We start from the raw sequence: 23,869 nt of genomic DNA, 5'->3' as shown, positions 1-23,869 counted from the left end.
ATATGGTGTAATAGGTTACCAAAGAAGACAATTTATCCAAAGGCTATTATTCTTTATTTACTTCGAAAGTAGTTAGATTTTCATGTACAAGTTAGAAGATATTTTGTATTTATAGTTGTCCTCTTTTTTTCTATATAACCATGTAAAATGCACTTTTATTACCATTTTTTATTAATTGTTTGACTGGAAAGTCATACTTATACAATCCTGATAGTTAATATAATCTCATTAAATATAAAGTCAATTTTGTTTAGGTTAGATTTCCTCTTTATTGAGTTCTATTCTCCAAAGTATTTGTGTATTCAATTATTTTGTTAACATATAATAAAACTCTTTTCCCAGAGATTAGGGGTTATAAGTTATGAATTACATGGCCATCGGAAATTACATCTGATTAGTTTCCTGGCATGTCACTGCCGGAACAAAAGGCTATAAAGCTGGCATCATTTACATCCGCTGGCTTGTCTCCTGGCCATTTCCGCCACCCTTTCTCCCGACTTCCCCCCTTCTCTGCCCTTTCAACTCATTCCACCACTCGAGTCACGCAGCAAAGGCACAAGATAAAACTGCTGGGAAAGGCAGGCAAATGTGAAATAAAAACGAAAATTATGAACTGCACAAAAGCTGTTGTGAATTTTAATAAATTCTGCTGGTGCGGCTGCTTGTTGTTTCCATTGAAAGTATCTGTATCTGTAGATGTAGCTGTGTTTCTGCCAACTGCGGCAGAGCGAACAAATCAAAAAGGGGGAAGTCCCAGGAAGGAGGTACAAGCGCACACACTCGCACAAAAGGATACGTCAAAAGGAGCAGTTATTTATTTATTTGCGAGGGGTTCGAGGGGCTCAGATACAGTGAACAGTAACAACAATGGCGGGCTAACGCAGAATAATGGGATAACAAAACGCCCTTGACACCCAGTAAAAAGACAGCCAGCCCTCAAAAAGTGGGCAAAAGTAGCCTTATTATTATGAACACAGCACGTAGCAATTGTCCAGGGGCGGGGTGGGGTCCGAGGTTCAAAGGGGGTTCTTCGCCGCACACACAAAGGATCCGGACCCCGAAACAGACCCACAAAGTACAAATCAAACCCTCGAGAGCAGCCAAATAATAATATACATCTGAAGAGCGAGAGAGAGAGAGAGGGCGAGAGAGAGAGAGAGAGAGAGAGAGAGAGAGGGAGGGAGAGAGCACAGCAATGGCGCACTGCAAACACAAGGGGTGTGAGTGAGAGAGAGCAAGCTATGCGACTTTGGGGGTGTGTCCACCAGATACTCGGGGCTATCTCATCTCTCTCTCGCACCCGCAACACCTTACCAACACTCGCTACTCGCCGACCGGGCAGTCATCTCCCTCACACCCTCTCGCCGGTGGAACTGTTGAAAAAAGAGAGATAAGATAGCGCCCGTCGTGCACGGCTCTTGCGTTTGACATTCCGGGGTATTGCGTTCAGTAGCCTCGAGTTCTCGTCGCCAGCACAACGTTTACCGTTAGCACTGGCACACCACCACCAACACCACCCCGCAAACCCCAACCACCCATAGAGATACTCGCTGTACACATTGTACACGCATCCAACAGATACTTTTTCGAATTCGTTTTCAATCCAGCTACGTCCTGTTACGAATGCAGACGCGTCGCCTCCGTGTGATACCATACCAATACCAGCAATATCAGGTTGAGAGCTACAAATACCAGAGATTCGAGTGCCCAGATACTTAGCCTAATTACGACGCGGATTAAATTAATAAAACACTTAAATCCGCCTAGGATTTGCCAATCAAATCACATCGAATCAATTCGATTCAAATCAAATCATATCATATCACAGCCAGTGCTTCGCGAGTGCTTGTGCGCGTGTGTGTTTGTGTGTGGCCACGGCAGCGAGATTAAAAACATATCCCCGAGTTACTTAAAATTAATCACTAACATAATCACTGTGATTTTTATTATTTGATCTGCCAACGTCAACATCGCGTGTGCGAAAACTGTTTAACGGCTGGGGGCTCCATTAAATGCCGCTTCGCATTTTGATTAGCAAACTGTTGCAACAACAGCATAAACCAACACCGATCTCCGAGATTTATAGCCCGCTGCCCACGCGAAGACTTTCGGAGACTTTCCAAGATCTCCGTGCGTTTGAAATGCTGGCCATCTGATTTATTGACGTGCCCACGACATTTGCTCCGGAAGAAAAGCCTGCAAAGTTCGAATTCGATTTTCCGTATCGACGGAACCAACGGAACCGACGGAAGTCCGTTCCCACCACTTAGTGGATTAATTTCAATTCCTCTCCCATCATTCAGAGGTGAGTTTTACTATAATAACTTTATTTAAGACTAAAAACTTATATACAAACTGGTAGGCATTGTTAGTTATTATAAAACGTTATAAAAATGATAAACAGTTTTATTTATTTGTTATGCTGACGCAAAAGATAACTAAGGCATAAAAATGTCGTAATAAAATATAGTTAAATGACCATATAAAAACATTTTAAAATATTTTGAGTATTTAAAAGTCAAACGAATTATGTTGAATTATAATTAGTAGAATAACTGAAAATTATATAAAATACTTGAATTATATTATATATACCCAATTTTAATTATCGAAATTGGTCTTAAAACAGTTTTTCATTGATATCGTACAAAGCCAAGACAAACAATACAAATGGATAAGTATATAAGAATTGGTTCACATTGAACTTGTATAGCATTTCGGCTCTAATTTATAGTTATTGCTATTCATTTTTTAACATTAAAATTGCTTTTCAAAACATATAAAATTTATATACTTATTAATTCATTTTCATAGAAAGCTATTGTTTAAAATACTATAGAAAATGCCAAAGAATTCAAAGAATTAAGTTTCTTTTTTTAATATTGAAAACAAACCAATAAGATAAATGAGTAAACATTTTTGAATCGATTTCGTTAAACAAAATAAAATTAAATACTGATAGAAAGATTGAATTTTGAATACTGTTTAAATAATGAAATCCTCAAAAAATCCAATAAAAACGAAAGTAAAGCTGCCCCCAATAACAACAATTATTATGTGTTAGGTCATCGCAAACAGAAGTTTCCCGGTAAACACCTTCCTAGGAACTTAAGCACTCCAAAACGACAATGTAAATTCGGTTGATGCTAAGGGAAACAGGCTGGGTTTCTAGGGAAGATCAGCAAAGGTTCCCATCTCCAAGCACGCCAATAAAGGAATTGTTGGTCCACGAATTAAGTTTACGGGGCACTCTCACGCCGCGCATAAATCACGGCGGAGTGAGACCCGGTTCCGGGATAGTGGCCATAAAAGCTCATCTCGGCCATATCGGCCATCTCGTAAGGGGGCCTCTGGGCTGCTGGCCCGGAATATTGCCAAAAAATTGGAGGAGAGCCCGGCCAGGTAGCGCTGGCACATTGACGTCACATAAACAAATAAGATTCGGTCGTCGGTGGGGCAAACAAGGTATGGAAAAAACCTAAGTACACAGTACTGGGATCGCTGGGATCGCCGGGCAGCCGCTAAACTCGAATTAGAATAAAATAATAAAATTAAATAGAAATGAAAACATGTGGAAAGCCTTGGCAAAACATCGGAATCTTGCCACCTTCGCGACGAAGAGGCCGTAAACACATGAGATCTGCGCGGCCATAAAGTGGCATAAAATAATTCTGGCATTCTTTGTCTTAGGGAATCATTATGTAAATAAATTCTCACTTTTGAAAGAAAATGACGAGGCAGAAAAGCAGAAAGCTCCTCGACGCACACACGAAATAGAGCGAAGAATATTCTTTTTTTGTGGAATGGAAACAATGGCAATGACGGCTGGCACTTTGAACTGGCAACCGAATTATTTATTAGACGCTGCGGCAGATAATTTAGTCAGAATTTGAGACAACTGCGGCAAAAGCAGAGCAAATAACAGTGTTATAAATACTCTTCACGGCAATAAATGCAGAAACTTTGCATTTCAACGCCTGCCGACTGCCAACTGACGACTGCTGACCCATCAAAGAGTTGCCCATAAATTCGCTTCAAGTGAAATTATGTTTATCACGACGGGCTGCTATTATTGTTGTTAAACAACCGCAAATGGATTTAATATTACAGCCGCACTAATCCACTGGGGATCAAGTGCAGATCAAGCGGCATTATCGGGCATGAATTATCAACGAAATCGAAAGTGACAACTCAATCCAAAGCATTCCAATTAAATTAAATTAAATTCACTTCAACTGCGAATTTATGCTGCCCGCTAGATTTATGAAATTCATTCTCATTTCGCCTTTGAATGCCTTTAGTTTGTTGTGATTGAGATTAGATAACCATTTATTGCAACGTTTCGTTTCGTTTCGTTAGCTTCATTTGCTCAGATAGCAGCCAATATATACATATATATGGTACATACATATATATATGCCTGGCTTCCCCGATATCGGGAAAAGGGGCCTAGGAACTTGGGGAGGTGTTCCCTCCCTTTTTGCTAATTGATTTACGATCGTTTATGGCTATTTTTGTGCTACTGTCAGTGGGTTGTTTTTTATTTTTAACGAATTTATAAGACGGCCATGACACAGTTTATCGCTCTAGTGGTTCCTAGTCCACCTTTCTTCCTTTCCCCACCCTTCACAATTCAATTTGCCAAAATCGCTCAGTGTACGTGCAAAATTAAACAATAATAGCGGAGAAATGCTCGCAGAAATGTAAATATTTTACATCGATAAGGCTGTTATCACTCGGAAGCCCCCTCTTCACCGCTCCTCAGTCTGCTGATAGCGGTGTAGGCGGTTCGGTGGATCGGTGGTGCGCTTGTCAGCTCATGTGCCCCACCAGATACCCCTCTTGTGCCCAACCACCACCACATCCCCACAATTTACGACGCTAAGTGAACCAGTCCATTCTACCACTCCCTTCGCCGACGGCTCCAGCATCCGTGGTATTAACCCCTTGACGTGTTTGGTGTTAACTTGCCATTCTGCTGGTGTTTGGGTTAAGCTCCCTGTTTGCCTTTGCCGTTGAGGCGATAAAAAGTTTCACCAGTTGATTTGCCTACCAGGTAGCCAAACGATAATTAAGTTGTAGTAGGAATGAACTCGAAATGAGTAACTTAAATAGCAAAGTACCTTTCAGATCTATTAATAGTTTAATATGCTAAAAAAAAATTAATAAATTTACATAAAAAATTGAAAGGCTTGTTTTGTGGTGTTCTGTATTATGCAAATTTATTTGCACATTAGAAACTTTATTTAATCAAAGGAGTATATAAAAATATATTTTCATTCAAACAGAACAAACGAATTATAGACATGAATAATAGCTTTAATTATTCCAAGCTAAGTCAGCTCATATTAGTCGATAAAATACTAACATTCTTTAGTAACGCAATTGAAATTCAGGTTCATTTGGCCCCTAGAACTTTTAAAATAAGTAAATGTATCATTAGTTTAAATTAAAAGAAAATGGTTAATAAATAAATCTTTCAATTGGACTCGCATATATTCAATGTACTTTTAAGCTATTGCGACTCTTTATATAATGTTTACACTATCAACAGTATCTTATAAAATTTGAAGTACAAAATATGGAAGATAAATATAAGCAACAATGGAAAATTTAGAAATATTTAAGTAAATCTATGAATAGCAAGAAATAAAGATGGCAAAAAAAATGAAACTTTAAACTTCTATAAATGGTTGAATATATTGAAATGGATTTAATTTTTCATCAGGTTACTAACAATCATTAACTTTTCATTTTGCAGCTTTTCGGGCTCTGGCAACGGCTGCATCTTGGATTTGCTTTCACCACAGTTGGAAGATACCGGCCTCAAGACGACGACTTTCCTGCAGCACTTCAAGGACGTCGTCACGACGAAGTTCACGGGGAGGGACCACCACCTGCCGCCGCTGCACCCCGCCCACCCCGCCCATCCGGCGCACCAGCAGTCGGCGCTGCACCACCACCACCACCAGCAGCAGAGCTTCTCCACCATTTTCCCCACGTATCTAGGCATGGACCGCTCCTCCGCCGTAGGCGGTTGCGGCGGGGGCGGCGGTCTGGGCGTGGGCGTGGTCACCAGTTCGGCCACTGCCCTGGGACCCGGTGGCCTGACCAACGGGGGCGGCGGAGTGGTCAGCGGTGCCCTCAACGGACTGGAGGCCATGTCGGCGGAGTCCACGGGCCTGTGCCTGCAGGATCTGGTGAGTGCTGGGACGGCGAATGGGGCCGGATCCGCCGGATCGGCGGAAAGTGCCACCACCACCAGCACGGCCCTGAGCAGCGGCAGCACCGGCAGTTCCACGGTCAACGGAGGAGGCAGTAGCACCTCGGGCACGGAGCACCTGCACAGCCACCACAGCCTGCACGACTCCAGCTCGTCGGTCAGCATCTCACCCGCCATCTCGAGTCTGATGCCTATCAGCAGCCTGAGCCACTTGCACCACTCCGCGGGGCAGGACCTGGTGGGTGGCTACTCGCAGCACCCGCACCACGCGGTGGTGCCGCCGCACACGCCCAAGCACGAGCCACTCGAGAAACTCAGAAGTAAGTATCGAATAATCCAGGGAGGGATATGTACGTTGTCATGGAAAGTTAATGGGATTATTTTAGAGAGTCAAATTGTTTGATCAGCAATTTTAGGATTAAGGTTCAAGATCAGTTATCAACTGAAAAATATTTATTTGTGGTAGTAGTTTGTACTTAAAATGGCAGATTCTTTAGTTTAAACATTTAATTTTTACATTTGTCAACATGAATCTGAATAGTAGTTATAAATTATTAAATCAAATTAATTGACGTACAAAAAATTACTATCTTCAACTAAATATCTTGAAAATACAATCCATTTATATACTTACTAATTCAGAAACGTGATTGGCTTAATATTTATATTCTAAATTCTAAATTTATCCGTTAAAAAACTTTGTAAGGCAAAGATTTCCATTTGATCAGTTTCCTTTTGGGGAGAATTGCCCCGAGTTTAGAAGTTATGATTTTCCCTAGCACAATAGCTAACAATTTGGTGGGCAATTTGTAGTCAAATTTGTGAGTGCCGCCTCACGCATTGACAGCTAATTAGTGGGCTCATAACTCAGTCTAGTCGAGAACACATACTTTCGTGGGGCCCTACTAAAAGAGATCCCCTTCGATCCGACACATCAACAAGTGTCCACATTCTCATTGCTATTCATGGCTCTTTTGTGGGCTCACTCTGTGTTTTTGTTTCTATTAGTTGTTTTTTTTTTTGGTTGCCTCTGTCAGTGGCAGCTGTTGTCATTTCAATATGCGATTCGCTGTGGCCATCATTCACGCTCCGTGCCAAAAGCTCACTCCCTTGGCCACTTGTCGCTCCGCATTTCCCCCTCATGCATATTCATAATCATTGTGCAATCATTAGCGCATAATCTCCACAACAGCGTTACAAAGGGAACAGCCCAAAAAAATAAAAAAAAGGAGCTTGGAGATGGGAGATATAACTAAACAAATTTCAATTTTGTGCGCATGTCACGGCTAATTGAGCACCCTTCTGGCGTAGTGCCGAAAGCAACACTCTACCCTGCTCAGTTTCCACTTCCCCTTGGAAGTTTCCCTTGGTTATTCGATATGTGCATTGTAGTCAAGTGTTTGTTGTTCCGATTGCTCTAATTGTTATGGGAATTTGGGCTCTTCGGAGGATGTTGGAGTGCGATTGGATTGGATTTGGGATTGGGATTGGGATGTGAGGCAGCCAAGTGAGCAATGCCACAGCTTCAAGTGCTCGACATGACAACTCAATTGGTTCTGGGGAAGATTTTGGGAAGAAGTCAGGACTCACCAGATGGGCAGCGAACCTGTTTGACAAAGATTTAATAATAGATGGCAGAAGGGAAGAATCTAATTCTAAGTTTTGCTACACAATAATTCCACTTTTCTACTAAATGATAGTAAAATCGTGTTCTTAACATCATTAAACGATATGGTGCGATAAAGTTTTTAAACAGTTTTTTTTTTAAATCAACTAAAAGGTTAAATCGTTTAAATTTAATTTATAATAAAGTAATTTAGGCAATATGAAAATGTTGTTTTTAGGAAAAACTTGCTGCCAAAATAACAAGGAAATCCATAAAACTTTACCGAAAAATTGTAATAATATTTTGAACAAAGTTATACTTCTTTTCCGACAATAGCCTCCGTACAAAATTTCCATTTGCATAAGAGATTTGTCTGCCCTCGTCTAGAGATTTGTTGGCAGTCGCCCTGTCAACTCAACTCTGCCCCTTTGGGGTTAACAGCCCTGGCAAACTTTGCACTTGTCTGCATCCCGAAATGCCCGAATAGAACCAAAAACTGAACCGAACTGAACCGAGGCGAACCCATGGCCACAGATGTCCTGCCATTTATTTGCGTGCCAAAACAATTTAGCACAAAAATGGTTAGCATTTAAAATATGCACGACTGCAGTTATCCTTTGACACCCGTACAAACACATAGATATTCGAGCTGCAGGTGCGGGCCACGTTAACAGCTCAGAGCCACAAATTTCCACTCCTGTCCGCCAGTTTTCCCCTGCTTTTTCCCCGCTTTTCCCTGTTTTTCCCCCATGTTCCTGCGTTGTCGTCGTTATTGTTTACGCTCTTGTTTAAATAATGGCCACGCAACGTGATTCTGCTCCGACTGCCGGCAGGATTTTCATCAGACTCCAGAATTGCAGTGCTGCTGCAATCGGATTTTCAATTATTGGCCAATTTAATGGTCTACAAACCAACACCCACACCAGCCATTCTTCTATAGATATTTATTTATATGTATTTATATGTGCGGCGGAGGTAATAATTTTTTACGATTGCACTTTTTTATGGGCAGTGTTCCACCTTTTAGTTTCGACTCTTTCGTTTTATTTTTGGGAGATGATTTTATTGCTTCGGTGCGTGTTTTTATTTCGCTGGCGGTGCTCAAAGGATTTCAAGTTCACGTTTTACACTAATTTAGCCCGACGGGAAAGAGATTTTTATTGGTAAACACGAACTCTTTAATAGCTCGAGATTGTCGCCTAAATTATGCTGTCAGCAGCTGGTACAACCGACCTTGTCCCTTCCACTTTGTATTTCATATTCATATTTCAACATCGGGGCAATTAGGGAATTATCTCGGCTGTATCAGTGACTATATCAACACATATCCACTGGCATCTATTTGCCCCAGGCAAACCAAACAGAACCCGAAACGAAACCGAAACTGAAACCAAATCAGAACAGTTTACATTTCTTTTTTGGTTGCTCGGCAAATAATAGAATGTTGTTTCCATTCCTATTTCTTTTTTGTTCCTATTTTTTATGGCCAGCTAGAGGCAATCCTTAGCTTGTTTGCCAAGTTGTTGCCACAGATACGAGATGGAAAACTATTTGCCCATGACAATGTTTGTGGCTGATGCCGTTGATAAAATTATGAAATTACCAGAGTGCTTCAGTTTCTGTTTTGGATTTTGGGTTCGCGTTTGCGTTCGAGTTTCTGGTGAATTCGTGCTGTTATCTGTTGTGTCTACACGACAGTATATGCCCATCTTCCCACTAAGTGTTAATGGCACGTGCAGCTAGCCGGGCTCTAAAAACAAAAAACAAAAAACCTAGAAAACACAACAGAACAACATAAACAATGCTCCCAGACGAAGAAATCCAGGAGATACACACGAAACGGGGAGGGGTCCTTCAGGACACCCGGGCTACTTTAAATTCCGCACCAACGCCTGTATTTGTCAGGCCTGGTCTTTATGAATATAAATACCTTTTATCGATTTTCTTTGCTCGGCTCCCTGGCTCGCCGCTTAAAGCCTTAAAGGACCATATCCTGCGGGACACAGCCAGTGCATTGCCCGCAAATCTCTGCCAAATTGCTCACATATGTCATCGGATACTGGCGAATACAAGGATCACATTCGAATTGGCAATACAAGCACACCGAAGGCCGCGTAAATTGCACTTGCTGACCGCTCGGGATAATCAGCACAGCACAGTGGCTTATCGAAAGTAAAAATAAAGGAAAAAATAGATTTCAAATTTTAAAAATAACAACAAATACAAATAATAAATAACGTTATAAGTCATAAATATATTTTTAACAAAGCTTATATTATTTATTCATTTGTCTTTTCTTAAGAAGAACATTTTTTAAATATATTTGCACTTATTTTTATTTTACTCCTATTATATTTTCAAATAGACATAGTTTTTTTTGCCTAAAATTCACGATTTTTGCCCCACTGTGCTCTATATGGCAATGTAACTACCGCAAAAGTTGCCATTTATCAACCCATCTGCACAGCTCTATCTCTACGTTTCCTCTTCGCTGGCACTGATTTCGTTTATATAAATTATAATGTCATTATGGCAACCAGCCACAACCAGATTCTGGAATCCACAACCCTCAATCACCATCCCCAATCCTCGCCGCTCCCCACTTTACTCGAGGCAATTACCTCGTTGCAGAAGTTCGTCGGGAAAACTTCATTCTCTCTCTGCTTTTCCGCTTTTCCGCCTCTTTTCTCATTATCCAGGCATCGTGCAATTTCGTAAAAATGTCGCATTAGAGATTATCTGAGGAAACAAACTTGTCCGGCAGACAGGACTCGCAGGTCCCTTGGTTTTGGTCCTTTGGCCGGTTTTTGTTGGCTGACCCAATGGCAGGAAAGGAATTCGAGCTGACAGTCGAGCAAATTACTGGCCAAAGTCATTGCAGTGGAAAACTACAAGCCAAAAAGAAGGGGGAAATCTAGTCTGGACAGAAAAACAAAGTCCTGCCCTTTTTTTTTTGTGGGGGGGATGTGGATCTCCCTTTTGTCTTATCTGCAGCCACGACTAATGAGTCCTGGTTTTTGGCCAGGACTAGGGCCATTTGGCCAAGGGTTGCTCTCTATTCTTGGGACATGTCAATGCGATTTCCGAGATTTTTATGCGACTTTTGTCCGGTTGGTCAAGTGCCTGGAGCTCATTATAGGGCCATAACATATGGCCAGGGGCCATTGTCTCGACCGAAGGATTAGTCCTGCGAGGCATAAAAATTAACTTGCCAGGCATTGCCTAATTTTCATGACTCCGAATTGGGCTAATTTGCAGCGAGGGTTGCTCTTGGACTTTTTTTACGGCATATGGCCAGCAATTTCCACGGACATCAACACCTCGACGGCAAATGTGGCATGAAATTGGAAAAATATTTTTATTTGCGGTGGAGGGAGCACCGCAAGTGTTTAACCCTTTGGTGGCCCAGCGAGTGGTTTACAATGAAAGCAACTGCCTGTCTTGGCCTCGTCCTCGTCCTCATCCTCGTCCCATTTCCAATTTCAATCTCAATTCCAATCCCAGAACACAGAATCCAGAACCCAATCCCAATCCCAGTCCCAATCCCCTTTCAACTGTCACATTAATCGTTTGTTTTTGGTCACCAACTAAACGTTGCTTATGCTTGACATTTTCCTTTTCCCATTTTCCTCCCCCTTTTTGCGGGGCATGTCCTTTTGTTGGCTCGTCCTTTTATGTCTGTTTGTTTTGGTCTGGCGAGGTTTTTCTTTCCTCCCGACTGCTGAGGTTTCCTCCTGACAGTCTCCGTCTGCGTCTCCGCTCCCTGGTAATTTATTGCTCCGGCTGCCGTGTCGTGTGTCAAAAGTTTTTATGTGGAAATCTGTCTATGAATGAGCCGTACGTATGTGCGCAGGATGCTTCGAGCAGAAGGGAAAAAAAAGTCCGAATCATTTTCAAATTTTTGTGCAGTTTCATTCAGGGCAACGGCAACCCCTCGATTGATTAATTGTGCCCGCCCTCGGGGAGTGTTTGCCTTTGACTTTTGTTCGGGCCCATCACAATAGTCGCCAAGTCAAATAAATATCACATTGCTCATTTGTTTGCACAGCGGCTAAATGCCACTGCAAAATGGCTGCCTCCGGAAAATCGAAAAATTCGGAAATCCTGAAAACGGAAAGTGACGCCGACACTTGTTGTCACAAAACACAAAACACATAGCACATAACACAAAACTGAAACTCTTGACATGTGCAAAACGCTCTCGACAGGCAACGCCCACCTCTATTGACACTTGCCACTCATCCAAATTTGATACCCACTCACAGAACCTTGAAAACATTGTAAAACTCGGGCGACAACTGGTCGACAAATGTCACCGCCAGCTGACAGACGACGACAATTTTTCCGACCTGTCAGGCGGGGAAAACAAAAACACACCAGCCAATGCAGGAAAATCAAACTCAAATTAGTCGCCGCTGGCCAAAATGTTCGGGAAATATTTACACAAATAAAAATCGCCGTGCTACGTGATTTTTGCTGCGTTTTTTCCAAATTCTCAGTATTTTTTTCTCAGCTTGTGTCTTTTTAGAGCGTGTCGTTAGGAAAATATTTTTACGATACGAAGAATGGGCGATGACGACCCATTTAACTCAGGTCGGAAATCGGATTTGGGAATTGGAGCAGCGACTATCTATTAAAATGCATTCAGCTGTGTCTTCCAAATCAAAGATTGCAATGAGGCGTTTACTAAAAAATGAAAGTGGAAATGAGGATGCAGTGGAATTGATGCGAGAAGTATCGTCTCATATAGAAATTTGGGGATGAAGATTACATACATAACAAGTTAAAAACTGAAAAACATTTGCCAGTAAGTTTTTTAAATAGATATTTTTCGATTAATTAAATTATTTTTCAAATAAACGCGAAGATCAAAACACCATTTCATTTCCTTTGTTTATTTTGTATTCATATTTTAAATTTCAGTTATAGGCAAGCATGTTTTTAATTTGTTAATCAGACTTGATCATTCTTGACAAAACACTGCTACTATGTTTGTTTAGAAAATTTACGCCCAACATCGACGCGCTCATAATAAAGCAATGAAATTTTAATTGCCTTAAAACGCACTCATTAGAGGTCATAAAAATACTTTTCACGAAGAAATTTGAATTTCCAACGGCATGTGAGGCTGTTGTCGTCGGCATAAATTATGCAACTGGCCATAAACTAATTGAGCCATGGGTTAGTTCCAAAGGGGATGACATTTGTGACTCCTAGGGGTACCGAACCCCCCATTTTTCCTTCCCCCAAAACAAGATGGCTAATTGTTTCAAATGACGCCGCGGGTGTTTCCTTTACGCACTGGCACTTTAAAAACCACATTAAAATGACAGCATGTGAGAAGGCCATAAATTACCAGCGGTATGCAAAGGAAGTGGGTCCAAAAGATTTAGGAGGAAGTCGGGAAGTCGGGAATTTGGGACCTCAGAACCATATGGGTGCACACCTTCGCCTTCGCTGGAAAACCCCCAGAAATCAATTGCCACGGCCATAAATCTGGGCCGAAATTGGGAATGAGGGAAATCATGGCAATGGCTGACTAATTAATATCAAAATAGGCGTGACTAACTACGGCAATTATTATGTGGCGCGGCAGCAAATTACTTGACTCATTTGGCGCCGGTAGATTTATGGGGCCAAAAGTGCAGGGCGATTCCCTCGATTAACTTTGCCCATGGCAACTCTTTCAGCACGAACTAAAGTTCTTATAATCTAGCCCCTGGAAGCAATTAAGTCTCCTTCAGGACTCCTCCAGGAGCAATTCGCTTTTTAATCGGGCTAACCAAGAGCCCATTGCACGCTGCGGTGTCATAAATCCTTTTATGAGCTCCTTAACGGGCTCCTCTTTTCTCGCCTAGAAAATAGCAGAGCAAGGAATGTAAGAAGTTTTTCAATGGCTTGGGGCTTTTCACGTTCTGAAAGATTTGTTTTAGTATTTATACAGAGAAGAAAAATAATTTTAAATAGTTCAATTCTTGTATTTTAGTTATATCAATCTCTTAAATGAATCATAATGTACAACATTTGTTTTCAAATATTTGGTACAATATTTTATTATCTGTGAGACTTAAAAGTGATTTAGTTATGCTAGAAAAAACATAAAGGTTAGCTAGGTCAGCACTATATTTTTGGGCTCTTAACAAACTTCTGTTAAAACATAAATTTTTTTGTAATTTTCTCTTGCCTGCGCTGGCTTGTTCTTTTCAGTTTGGGCCGAAACCGGCGATTTTCGTGATAGTCATAGCTCCATGACCGCCGTAGCAAATAGTTTGGATAGCACCCACTTGAACAACTTTCAGACGTCATCGACATCCACCTTAACGAACCGGAGTCGGGATCGCAAAGATGGTGAGTAGGAGTACTATTCGTAACCCCCAATTTAGGCCCAAAAAAAAAAAAAACAGTATTCCCAGCCCGTATATGTTATCACCGGGGGCCCCATCGATAAGGAACATAATTTATAATAATTTCGGAAAGCGTGGCCAACGATTCCACCTTTGTCGGCGAAATTTACTCGCCCTGGTCCGTTTAGTTTTCGATTAGACTGCCTTTGATTTGCGACCTCACGACGACAGCGACAGAAAGTGAGAATGGAGCCGAGCCGAACGAAAATGATATTTCACAGGGGCAGTAATTTAGTTTATTTGATTAAGTTTTCGGCAGTTTCGGTTTCGGTTTCGATTTCGGTGTCGGTCTCGGTTTCTGGGCCCTACAAAACATACGAAACACAAAAAGCACGCCGCATGATCGATGACATTACGGGAACATACATTAACTGGTTATAAATCTGTTTGCAGGCGGTGCGCCTTTGAAGTTTTTTGGGGGTGGTGGGTGGTGTTTGCTGGCGACGCCTGAAGGTTGCATGGCAATTAGTAACGGTGGTCTGATGACGCCGGAAATCAGAAGCCGCTCAGCAGACCTTTCCCTTTCCGCTTACCCAAGTAAACCCAGACAGACGGCATAAAAAAGCTTAGCGCCTGCAACTGCAACTGCGGGGTAAACACATTGGCCACCCTTTATTCAGACACATAAAAGTGCATATTGCTTTTAAATTAAGTATATTATATAGTCAGAGTTCCGAAAATGATCAGTTATGTGAAATTTATTTATTTTTCAACCTCCAAGAAGTGAAGTTCAAAAGGACATAGTCGTAGTTATATGGTCTCCTTGATTGATCTTTATTGCCATTCAAGTAATACAAAACATTGTTTTTCCTATAGGCAATCGCAGTGTGAACGAGACCACGATCAAGACCGAGAACATATCAAGCTCGGGACACGATGAGCCGATGACCACCAGTGGCGAGGAGCCTAAAAACGACAAGAAGAACAAGCGGCAGAGGCGCCAAAGGACGCACTTCACCTCGCAGCAACTCCAGGAACTGGAGCACACCTTCAGCCGGAACAGATATCCGGACATGTCCACCCGCGAGGAAATCGCCATGTGGACCAATCTTACAGAGGCTCGAGTTAGGGTGAGTACACTTGGAGAATAACACCTTATTAGTGTTAAGTAGTGTTTATTTCAATGCCCAAAGTGCAAAAGGCCATAGTCCACAATCAAAGAGGACTTGCGATCTTGTAATCAAATTTTAAATACCCTACCAATTTTTATAAAAAGAAGAAACAATTGTTATTATGCTCGGAATTTCGCACCAACATTACAAAACAAATCATTTTTGAGTTTAGCTCTTAAAAAATTGGAAACTATTCCAATATACATAAAATGTATATTGAACAAATCATTTCTTAGTTTAATTCTTAAAAAGTGAAATAAAATTTCGAAAACATTTGTATTATGCTGGGAACCTTCCCACCCCCTTTCTCAAACTTTGCACCAACATTACCGCGCTGATGCTCGATTAATTGCCAACCAAGCCGCAAACGGCAAACAATCGCCGGTTTCTGGGCACTCCGGCCACATTGTGCGGCTATTATAGCCCAGGCCCAATTATATTACGGACCGCAGTAGTAGGAGTCGCAACCGCAATGCAGCCGCACAGACTCGTAAATATGTCGCCCCGTTTGGCGTTGGCTTAAACCCCAATACGGCCAATACGGTCAATACTCGCCCCAAAAAAGAACAACCAATTTCCCTGCGCCACCGGCGATTTATGGGCGGTATTGGGGGTAAAGGGGCGTGGTGTGGCGTGGTGTGGCTTGGCGTGGCGTGGCGTGGTGTTGCCATAAATTGCCGCAGCTAAAACTGCAGTTGGCAGCGTTTGCAGAATTTGCAGCATTTGCTGTTTGTAAACCGCGGGCTTATCGAACGGCCGACCTCAACTGAACTGCATCGCATGGCACGGAATCGGAGTGTTTGCTCAATATCCGTTCTATTGACTCGGGCCTGGGCATTTGTCCATGTCCGAGATACAAAAGTGGTTGACTGGTATTTGTTTAGCAAGTTATTTTGTACCGAAGAGTAGTTGGCTATAGAGTTGGATCAAAATACAAAATTGATCAATAAAATATATTATTTCAGGGCTTAGAAACATATTTATAAATTCATACACTTGTACGCTTGAATTATTACTATTTATTTTTCATTATGTATTTGAATCATTACAATATTTACTTGAAAACAGTGTCAGTTTAGAGAACTTTCTTCGATTCCAAATATATTAAGTTGTTCCTTTAACAATACAATTGTAGTTGGCTAACAAAAAACATTTCTCATTTAATTCAAAAAATTAGAAAAGATTGAATTTTATTTTATCAAATTCATTTTCTTTAAATATTTTGTTCTCATCTATTAATGCAAAAAGGTTTTTAAGCATACAAAAATATCTTAGGTACCCCGTCAGTCTTAAAAAAACTTTTTCTTTTATCGTCTATGCGTAATGTGGTAGAACAACTAATAACAGGGGCCTGGAGTTGTACAAGATATCTTGGCCACACAACAGTTGTAATTGTTTGTAAACACGATAGTTAGTTGGGCAAACAATTGAAGTTGTGGCGCCAAGCGGCAAATACACTCCTGATATCGAAGATATCTGTATCTGTATCTATTTCCATTTCCACTTCCATTTCCATTTGCTGTGACAGTCGGTCAGGATGGAAAGACAATCAGCAGACAGCCAGGAGATATGATAGACAAATGATCGATGATCGCCGATCGCTGATGGTGATCGGGTTTGTGATCATTGTCATTGGACGTATGGCGACATCAGCGTGGCATTAATTGTACATTTAGAAGTGGTTGAGCAGCGGGCAATGGGAGTTATCGCCGAGGTGCAATTAGCCGGCAAAAGGGAGAACATCTGCGAGAAAAGACAAATAGTTCATGGTTTTTCTATGCAAATTTTCACACCCCGACCCAGCGCATATGCCCAGAAAATCTCTGGATCTGGAGCTGGAAGTGAAACTCCCCCGTGCACTTGACAACATTTATAAAGAAATTAGCTGCGGCCCAAAGTGACGGGAATGGTGTCAATCTAAACATGTGTTCCTCGCATAAAGCAGCTAAATGCATAAAATATTGATACAGTTTGTTTTATGGTCCATTATATGATGATGACAAAACGGTTGGCTCAGTTTGCTCACTTTTCCGACTCTTTTCCACCCTCCGAAAAATGCAAAACAATGCCCAGACTATTTGTCATCGCTTGCCGAGGGTTGTTTAATGAATTAGAAAACCGCACACGAATTAATGATGATCGCGATCATGCCTTTTAAGGGGTGGCTCACATTTGACTTTGACTCCGGATGCCCATTGTAATAGCGGAGGCAATAAAATTTATCAAATATACAAAAGGATTACGGGGCAGTGCAACTCCGTACCGGGCTGGGCCGTATAAATCTGGCCGGGCTTTAAACTGTCAAAAAAGAGCAGCCTTGTCTGAGGGAGAGTTGTTTCTGTTTCTGTTTCTGTTGCTTCGGGCCCTGATAGCTACTAATCCGGGGATTTACATGCGCCGGCAATTATGGCAATATGTTCGCCCCTTCTGTCCCATTGTCTGCCTGGCTCCCATCGCCCTGTCTCTTCCACTTTTTAATGTGTCAAAATGAAACTCACTTTTTAATTCAATTACCAGCCAAAGACTGGCAAAAACAAGGCCCATAAAAGCATTTGTCGCTGCCCTCAATCGAAAATAGAATCGAATTGGGATGTGGACACCAGGGGGTTGTATCGACAGTTTTTTTTGTGAGTTCTTTTCTGTCTTTTATGGTCAGGTGTCGCCAATGGCCCGGAAATGGGAACAGCATTTGCCAATCGCTGAAAGTGTATAAAAAAGCCATTGAAAGCGGCCACAAAGGAGCCACAATATGCTGGGATGATTGCAGTTACAATGGTTTAATGTAGTGGATAAGTGCAAGAAGGGGTGCCTGTGAAAAGGAGGGAATTACAAAACAAATTTAAGTTATTTATAAACTGTAGAGATTGATTTTTGTATGTGCTTAAAGTTTTTAACATCTTCTATGTTTTATGTCCTTTATGTTTTGAACAAGTTTTTTATGTCCTTTAAGTTTTGAAATCATTTCAAACCATTTATCATTGAATGATATCGTTTTTGATGTATTTAAAGTTTGAAACAAAGAAACGTAATTGTTAAAATAATCTTAAAGACTAAAGTAATTAAATAGTCTTGTCTTATAATTTAGAAAAATATTCTTGTTTAAATTTGGTTATCCGAAGGTTGATCAGTCTAATAGAGAATTATATTCAATGAATCAGGAAAATATTATGGTAAATTGATATGAAAGACTAAAATAATTTGAAAGTCTTGTCTTTTTGAGCTAATAAATAGAATTGAAGCTAAATTAAATTTATAAAAACAAACTAGTTTAAATATGACTATCTGAAAGTTAAGCTGTCCGATGGATATAGAATCTTATTCAATAATTTCAGCAAATGTTTTAGCAAAGTCTAACCTTTTGACTTTATTTATTTCTGTAATAGCAATGATTGGGCTACTTTTTTGTTAACATATGGGCCCATATCTGCAGCTGCAGTCGAACATCGGACCACCAATTAGTACTGGCCCTCTGACTGAAGTATAGTTATAGTAATATATCTGTGTAGTCATACAGACAGTTGAGCACACAAAGAGACAGCCCTGCGTGGAGTAGTCCACGTATCGATGTTATCTGGTAATTTTCACTTGGGCACAGCTATCAGCCCGAGGAGAAGAACCCCGGAAATGAGACCCCGTCCCGTTTCACACATTCGGCAAATAAAAACGTATTTAGCTGCAATTTGCGGCCATCAATCATGAGAGAGCCCGCACAAAAAATGAGGCCCTAGCTTCTGCCACATGGCCACTTTTTGGCCACTCATATTTGACGTCGTTTGCTTGCTTTTTTTCTGGGTCCACAATTTACCTGATGAAGCGTTGCAGGACTTGCCGTCGAGTGCCATTGATGCTTTCATCAAAACCAATTAGGATTTTCCACAGGACTCTGCCCCGTTGAGTGGAAAATTGCACAGTTTTTTTGCACTCTCTCATATTTCACTTTTTCACTTTTGCGCAGTGTCCCCCGATTTCCCTTCTTTTTTTTTTGTCTGCAGGCACATCAATTTGCTATCAGCATTTTCCATTTTTCCGACTGCCTGGTTTTTCTTTCCTTCTCTTTTTTTTTTGCAACTTTGGCAACTTGCTAAATGATACGTGAAAATGACAGCTGACGAGATCGATGACGTTAGTTTTGCATCCTTGATGATGCAGGAGATCCTTGAGCTCCTGATGCTGATGCTACCGTAGATTCTGATGATGATGATGATGATGGGGCTGAGCGATGTACCTTGACAAATTGACACATTGCCTTCAGGCAGGGGATTTGATTTAGGTCCTGGGAAAATGGAAAAACTTTCGTTTTTCACGACCAGCTCATGCGATTTCAATTAACTGCCGCAACTAATTAGATTAAGGCAATTGCCGCACTAAATTTGTTTTGCTGGCACGCGGCCATAGTTTTTCACTTATTAACAAAGTTCGGAATATCTCAATTTGACTTTTCCCAGCCGAAAACAAACACTTTTTGCATAGATCAACGCGTGTCGCATTTTAGTCACGGCTAATAGGGGGTTGGGGAGTTAACAGGACGCAGTATATACACGACTTAGTGTGTAGTGAGGGGTGCAGACCTGCATTGGCCATAAATCTGCAACCCCGCAAACTGGAAACCGGCAACCGGCGCGTTGATTTAGGGACAATGTGGCAATGCGGCAACAAGCCATGAAATTCGAGTTTGCAGCTTTAATTGCCCCGACCAAATTGTAGCTCAATCTGTGGGAACGTGAGCCTTCGTGGCAAATGTATCTTAAATGTACCTACCTTAAAGCTCGGCGACTCAAGAGCAAGAAACTCATCAAAATGCTGCCAACGTCTGCGCAGCTCTTTGTCATTTGTATCTGTATCTGTATCTGTATGTGGGCACGAGTATCTTTGTCTGCCCCCAACATCCGTATCTGTGCAAACTTCAGCAATAAATTACAAAGTTGCCATTTTGTTTTTATCTTCTTTTGCTTTTTCTTCTCCGTGCACTTTCTGTGTGCGAAATAATTTTGATTTATTTTTTGCGCCCTCGCAACTTTTTCCCCCACGGCACTCAGACTCAGTCTTTTCGGTGGTGGCAAGCCAAGTTTATTTATATAAAGCTCTCCATTAAAAAAGGCAACGGCAACGGCAACGGCTGACTGGGAGTATTTATGTATATATTTGTATATTTATAATTACTGCACATGCGTATTGCGGGGGAGCGCTTTTTGGGGGAAGTTTTGCCTGCCGTTTGCCCAGCCAGATACATAAATTTTCAAGTAATAAATTATAAAAGAAAATGGCTGCCGGTGCAGCTTAAAAACTGCAAATAAGTCGCCTTATAAAGTATAACTTAAACTTTTAGATTTAGGATATTAACGAGGGTGTCTTTCATGATTTCATGGCAATGCATTTGAAATGTTTAAAAAAATTATATCAAATTTATTATTCCTTAATAAGATTTTACTTGTTGTGCTTACAACAATTAAAATAATTTAAAAAAAATATAAAACAAAATCTTACAAATAAAATTTTTTTTAAAAATTAAATATACAATATATCCTGGCATATATAATGATATAAACTGAAGGCAACTTTGTCCTGGCCATTTGCATAATTTTTAATAAACATATTTTTGTTAACATTCTTCATTAATCTTTATTAATTCATTGGCAATCTTTCCCTCAAAATTTGTAAATTTAATTAGCATTATGTATTGCTTACAGGTTACAAATTATTTACTAAAGTTATGAATCAGTCATCTTAGGAAATGCTAAAGATGCATTTGGAAAATTTATGTCTCAATAGGAATACTTACTATAACGTTAGATATAGAGTTTTTGTAATTTTCAAAAACATCAAAAATAATTATGTGCATTTGTACATTAAGCTTTTTCATGATAATTTATTAAGTACTTTATTTTTTCGTCTTTCCAGGTGTGGTTCAAGAACCGGCGGGCCAAGTGGCGCAAGCGGGAGCGCAACGCGATGAACGCGGCGGTGGCGGCGGCGGACTTCAAGTCCGGTTTCGGGACGCAGTTCATGCAGCCCTTCGCCGACGATTCGCTGTACAGCTCGTATCCGTACAACAACTGGACCAAGGTGCCGTCGCCGCTGGGCACCAAGCCCTTCCCGTGGCCGGTCAACCCACTGGGCTCCATGGTGGCCGGTAATCATCACCAGAACTCGGTGAACTGCTTCAACACCGGGGCCAGTGGGGTGGCGGTGAGCATGAACAATGCCTCGATGCTGCCGGGGTCGATGGGCTCGTCCCTGAGCAACAGCAGCAATGTGGGGGCGGTGGGCGCCCCCTGTCCGTACACCACCCCCGCCAACCCATACATGTACCGCTCCGCCGCCGAGCCGTGCATGAGCAGCAGCATGAGCTCGAGCATTGCCACGCTGCGGCTGAAGGCCAAGCAGCACGCCTCCGCCGGCTTCGGCAGTCCCTACTCCGCCCCCTCGCCAGTGTCGCGGTCGAACTCCGCCGGACTGTCCGCCTGCCAGTACACCGGAGTGGGCGTGACGGACGTGGTCTGAGAAAACGCCCTGGGTGCGCTGCTCAACCAGCACCAGCACCACTTGCAGCACTTCTCGGGCGGATCGGTGGGCTCCGGGGTGCCGAACGGGATGCAGCAGCACGGCGGCAACATGTTGCAGCACAACAGCAACGCCAGCAGCCTGCTCCTCGATCACTCCGAACTGGGTTTGGTGGGGGGATTGGCCCACTCAAGTCACCCGGACGAGGGCAACCACAGCCTGGAGGGCAGCAATAAATCCCCCATGGAGGCGCCACTGGCCAACAGCAACAACAGCAACAACAACAACAACAACAACGACAACGACGACGAGGACGTCATCGATTGAAAAGCTCTAAACTAAAAATCAAACTAAAAGGCAGCCCAGCCCTAAGCATTCATAAATAATTTTAGATGTTTGCCTAATCTAAGGATAAATAATACGAAAACGAAAGAAAACTAGAGAAAGGAGTCCCCTTATCCAAAGATACAATTTTTTGAAGAACAATAATTAAATTTACCAAAACGAGAGAGAGAGAGAGAGAGAGCTCTGCTGAATCGCTGGTTATATCTCTATTTTATTTGCGTTGAGATTAAATGCCAACTACTTTCGATCGCCCCGGAAACCAGAAATTAAGTGTTTTTGTAAATAAAAGCAAATATCTAGTTGTAAGAAGCGGAACCCTAACTAATCAAGCAAAATAGCCAGCAGCCCAAAGCCCAAAGAACATATAGTCACTCCTAGTTCCACTTTCAGTTCCCCATCGTATATCGTATATATAAACCAGAAACGTATCAAGATTGTAAACAGCCTAGGCCGAGAAAAAAGTAAAGCTAAATAAAAAGAAAAAAAAGAAAAACTATATCAAGCCGTAGCAGTTTTTAAGGAGTTGTCTAGTCGTATAGAAATCCGCCGGAGATGCGCATTTGCCATATACTTGTCTGTCTGTATATGTACATGTATATCCCCACTAAAGAGCCCCTTATAAATATAAACTATTTAATAATTGTACACTTAATATTACTAGTTATAGAAATTGAATCAAAAGAACAATAAAAATTATGGAAAAAAAACACCCACACAAAAGCGGTGAATGAATTATAGTAAGAGGGCAAATTGCGGTCAACCGCTGGGATAACGAATGGCTTTTTTCCCGCTGGGAAAGCGGAGTGGGAAATGGAAAAATTAAAAAATCAAATTGTAATTTACAGCCACTGGGGGGTAAAACGATATATGCCAATCGCCTTTTTTTTGTGGGGAACTTAATTTAAAACAGCAGCCTTTCCTCCCCCGAAAGTAGGCGGCCTTTTTTTTTTGTTTTGGTTTCTTGGGTGGTGGGCAAGTGCTTAATTCCAAGGTGGACCTGGTGCAAAAAGATCCATCCATCAATTTATTCATTACAGCGAAATTATGTCGCATTTATATGCACCCCGCCGTCCGCCAAAGTGACAACCCCCCGGAAAATCACCGCACAATAAAAATAATAATAAAAGGACATCCGCGTCGAGGGGGTTGATTTTGCCCCGGGTCGGGGCATCAAATTTGAATTTCATATGCTGCCTTCATAGCCTTGATTGAAGTCGGCTAATAAAGTGCCCGAAAAGGGAAAATCTGGGGGGAAAAAAGATTTCCCGCTGCGTTAAGCATCCATTACGGGGGTGGTGCGGGGGGCTAAACTGCGACCCGGCGACCATTTGATTTATTTTATTCCCCTTTGCCCGCTGTTAATGTTTTAATAAGATTGATTTTATTGCCACCTCCGTCGTCGTCGTCGTCGTCGTCGTCGTCGTCATCGTCATTGGGTGCGTGGGTGGATTTGACCCTGCTGGGGAGTCAAAGGGTTAATAAGTTGCGCTCCAGCTGTTTTAGGAACTCTATTATTGTCTCCATTCCATGCTGCCATTCAATTTCGGCTCGAAATTGGAAGATTTTTTGCGAACTTAAGAGTTTGCGGGGCGTTCACTGCGCTATCTGCTTCGTATCGGCACACACTCGCGTAATTAACTTTTCGGCGTAATTAATGCCGAGCCTAATTATTGTTAAT

At 41.7% G+C, this 23,869-nt stretch overlaps 1 protein-coding gene across 2 annotated transcripts; it reads left to right on the top strand.

Moving 5' to 3' along the window:
• The first annotated feature begins 1,455 nt into the window (after positions 1 to 1,455).
• On the top strand, positions 1,456 to 22,900 carry LOC128261295 (pituitary homeobox homolog Ptx1). Of its 2 annotated transcripts, XM_052994918.1 has the most exons (5): positions 1,456 to 2,305; positions 5,762 to 6,543; positions 14,037 to 14,177; positions 15,050 to 15,303; positions 21,244 to 22,900. In XM_052994918.1, the coding sequence occupies exons 2-5, from the start codon at positions 6,012 to 6,014 to the stop codon at positions 21,844 to 21,846; spliced, it is 1,530 nt and encodes a 509-aa protein (XP_052850878.1). In that variant the 5' UTR covers positions 1,456 to 2,305; positions 5,762 to 6,011; the 3' UTR covers positions 21,847 to 22,900. The 2 variants fall into 2 exon arrangements, with proteins under 2 accessions (XP_052850878.1, XP_052850885.1); XM_052994925.1 differs by lacking the exons at positions 1,456 to 2,305; positions 5,762 to 6,543 and adding an exon at positions 11,926 to 12,636.
• Positions 22,901 to 23,869: the final 969 nt, after the last annotated feature.

This window comes from Drosophila gunungcola, chromosome 3R, assembly GCF_025200985.1.
Source record: "Drosophila gunungcola strain Sukarami chromosome 3R, Dgunungcola_SK_2, whole genome shotgun sequence".
Lineage (NCBI taxonomy): Eukaryota > Metazoa > Arthropoda > Insecta > Diptera > Drosophilidae > Drosophila > Drosophila gunungcola.
Note: the sequence above shows the minus strand (reverse complement) of the source record. Positions and strands in the feature narration are given on the sequence as shown.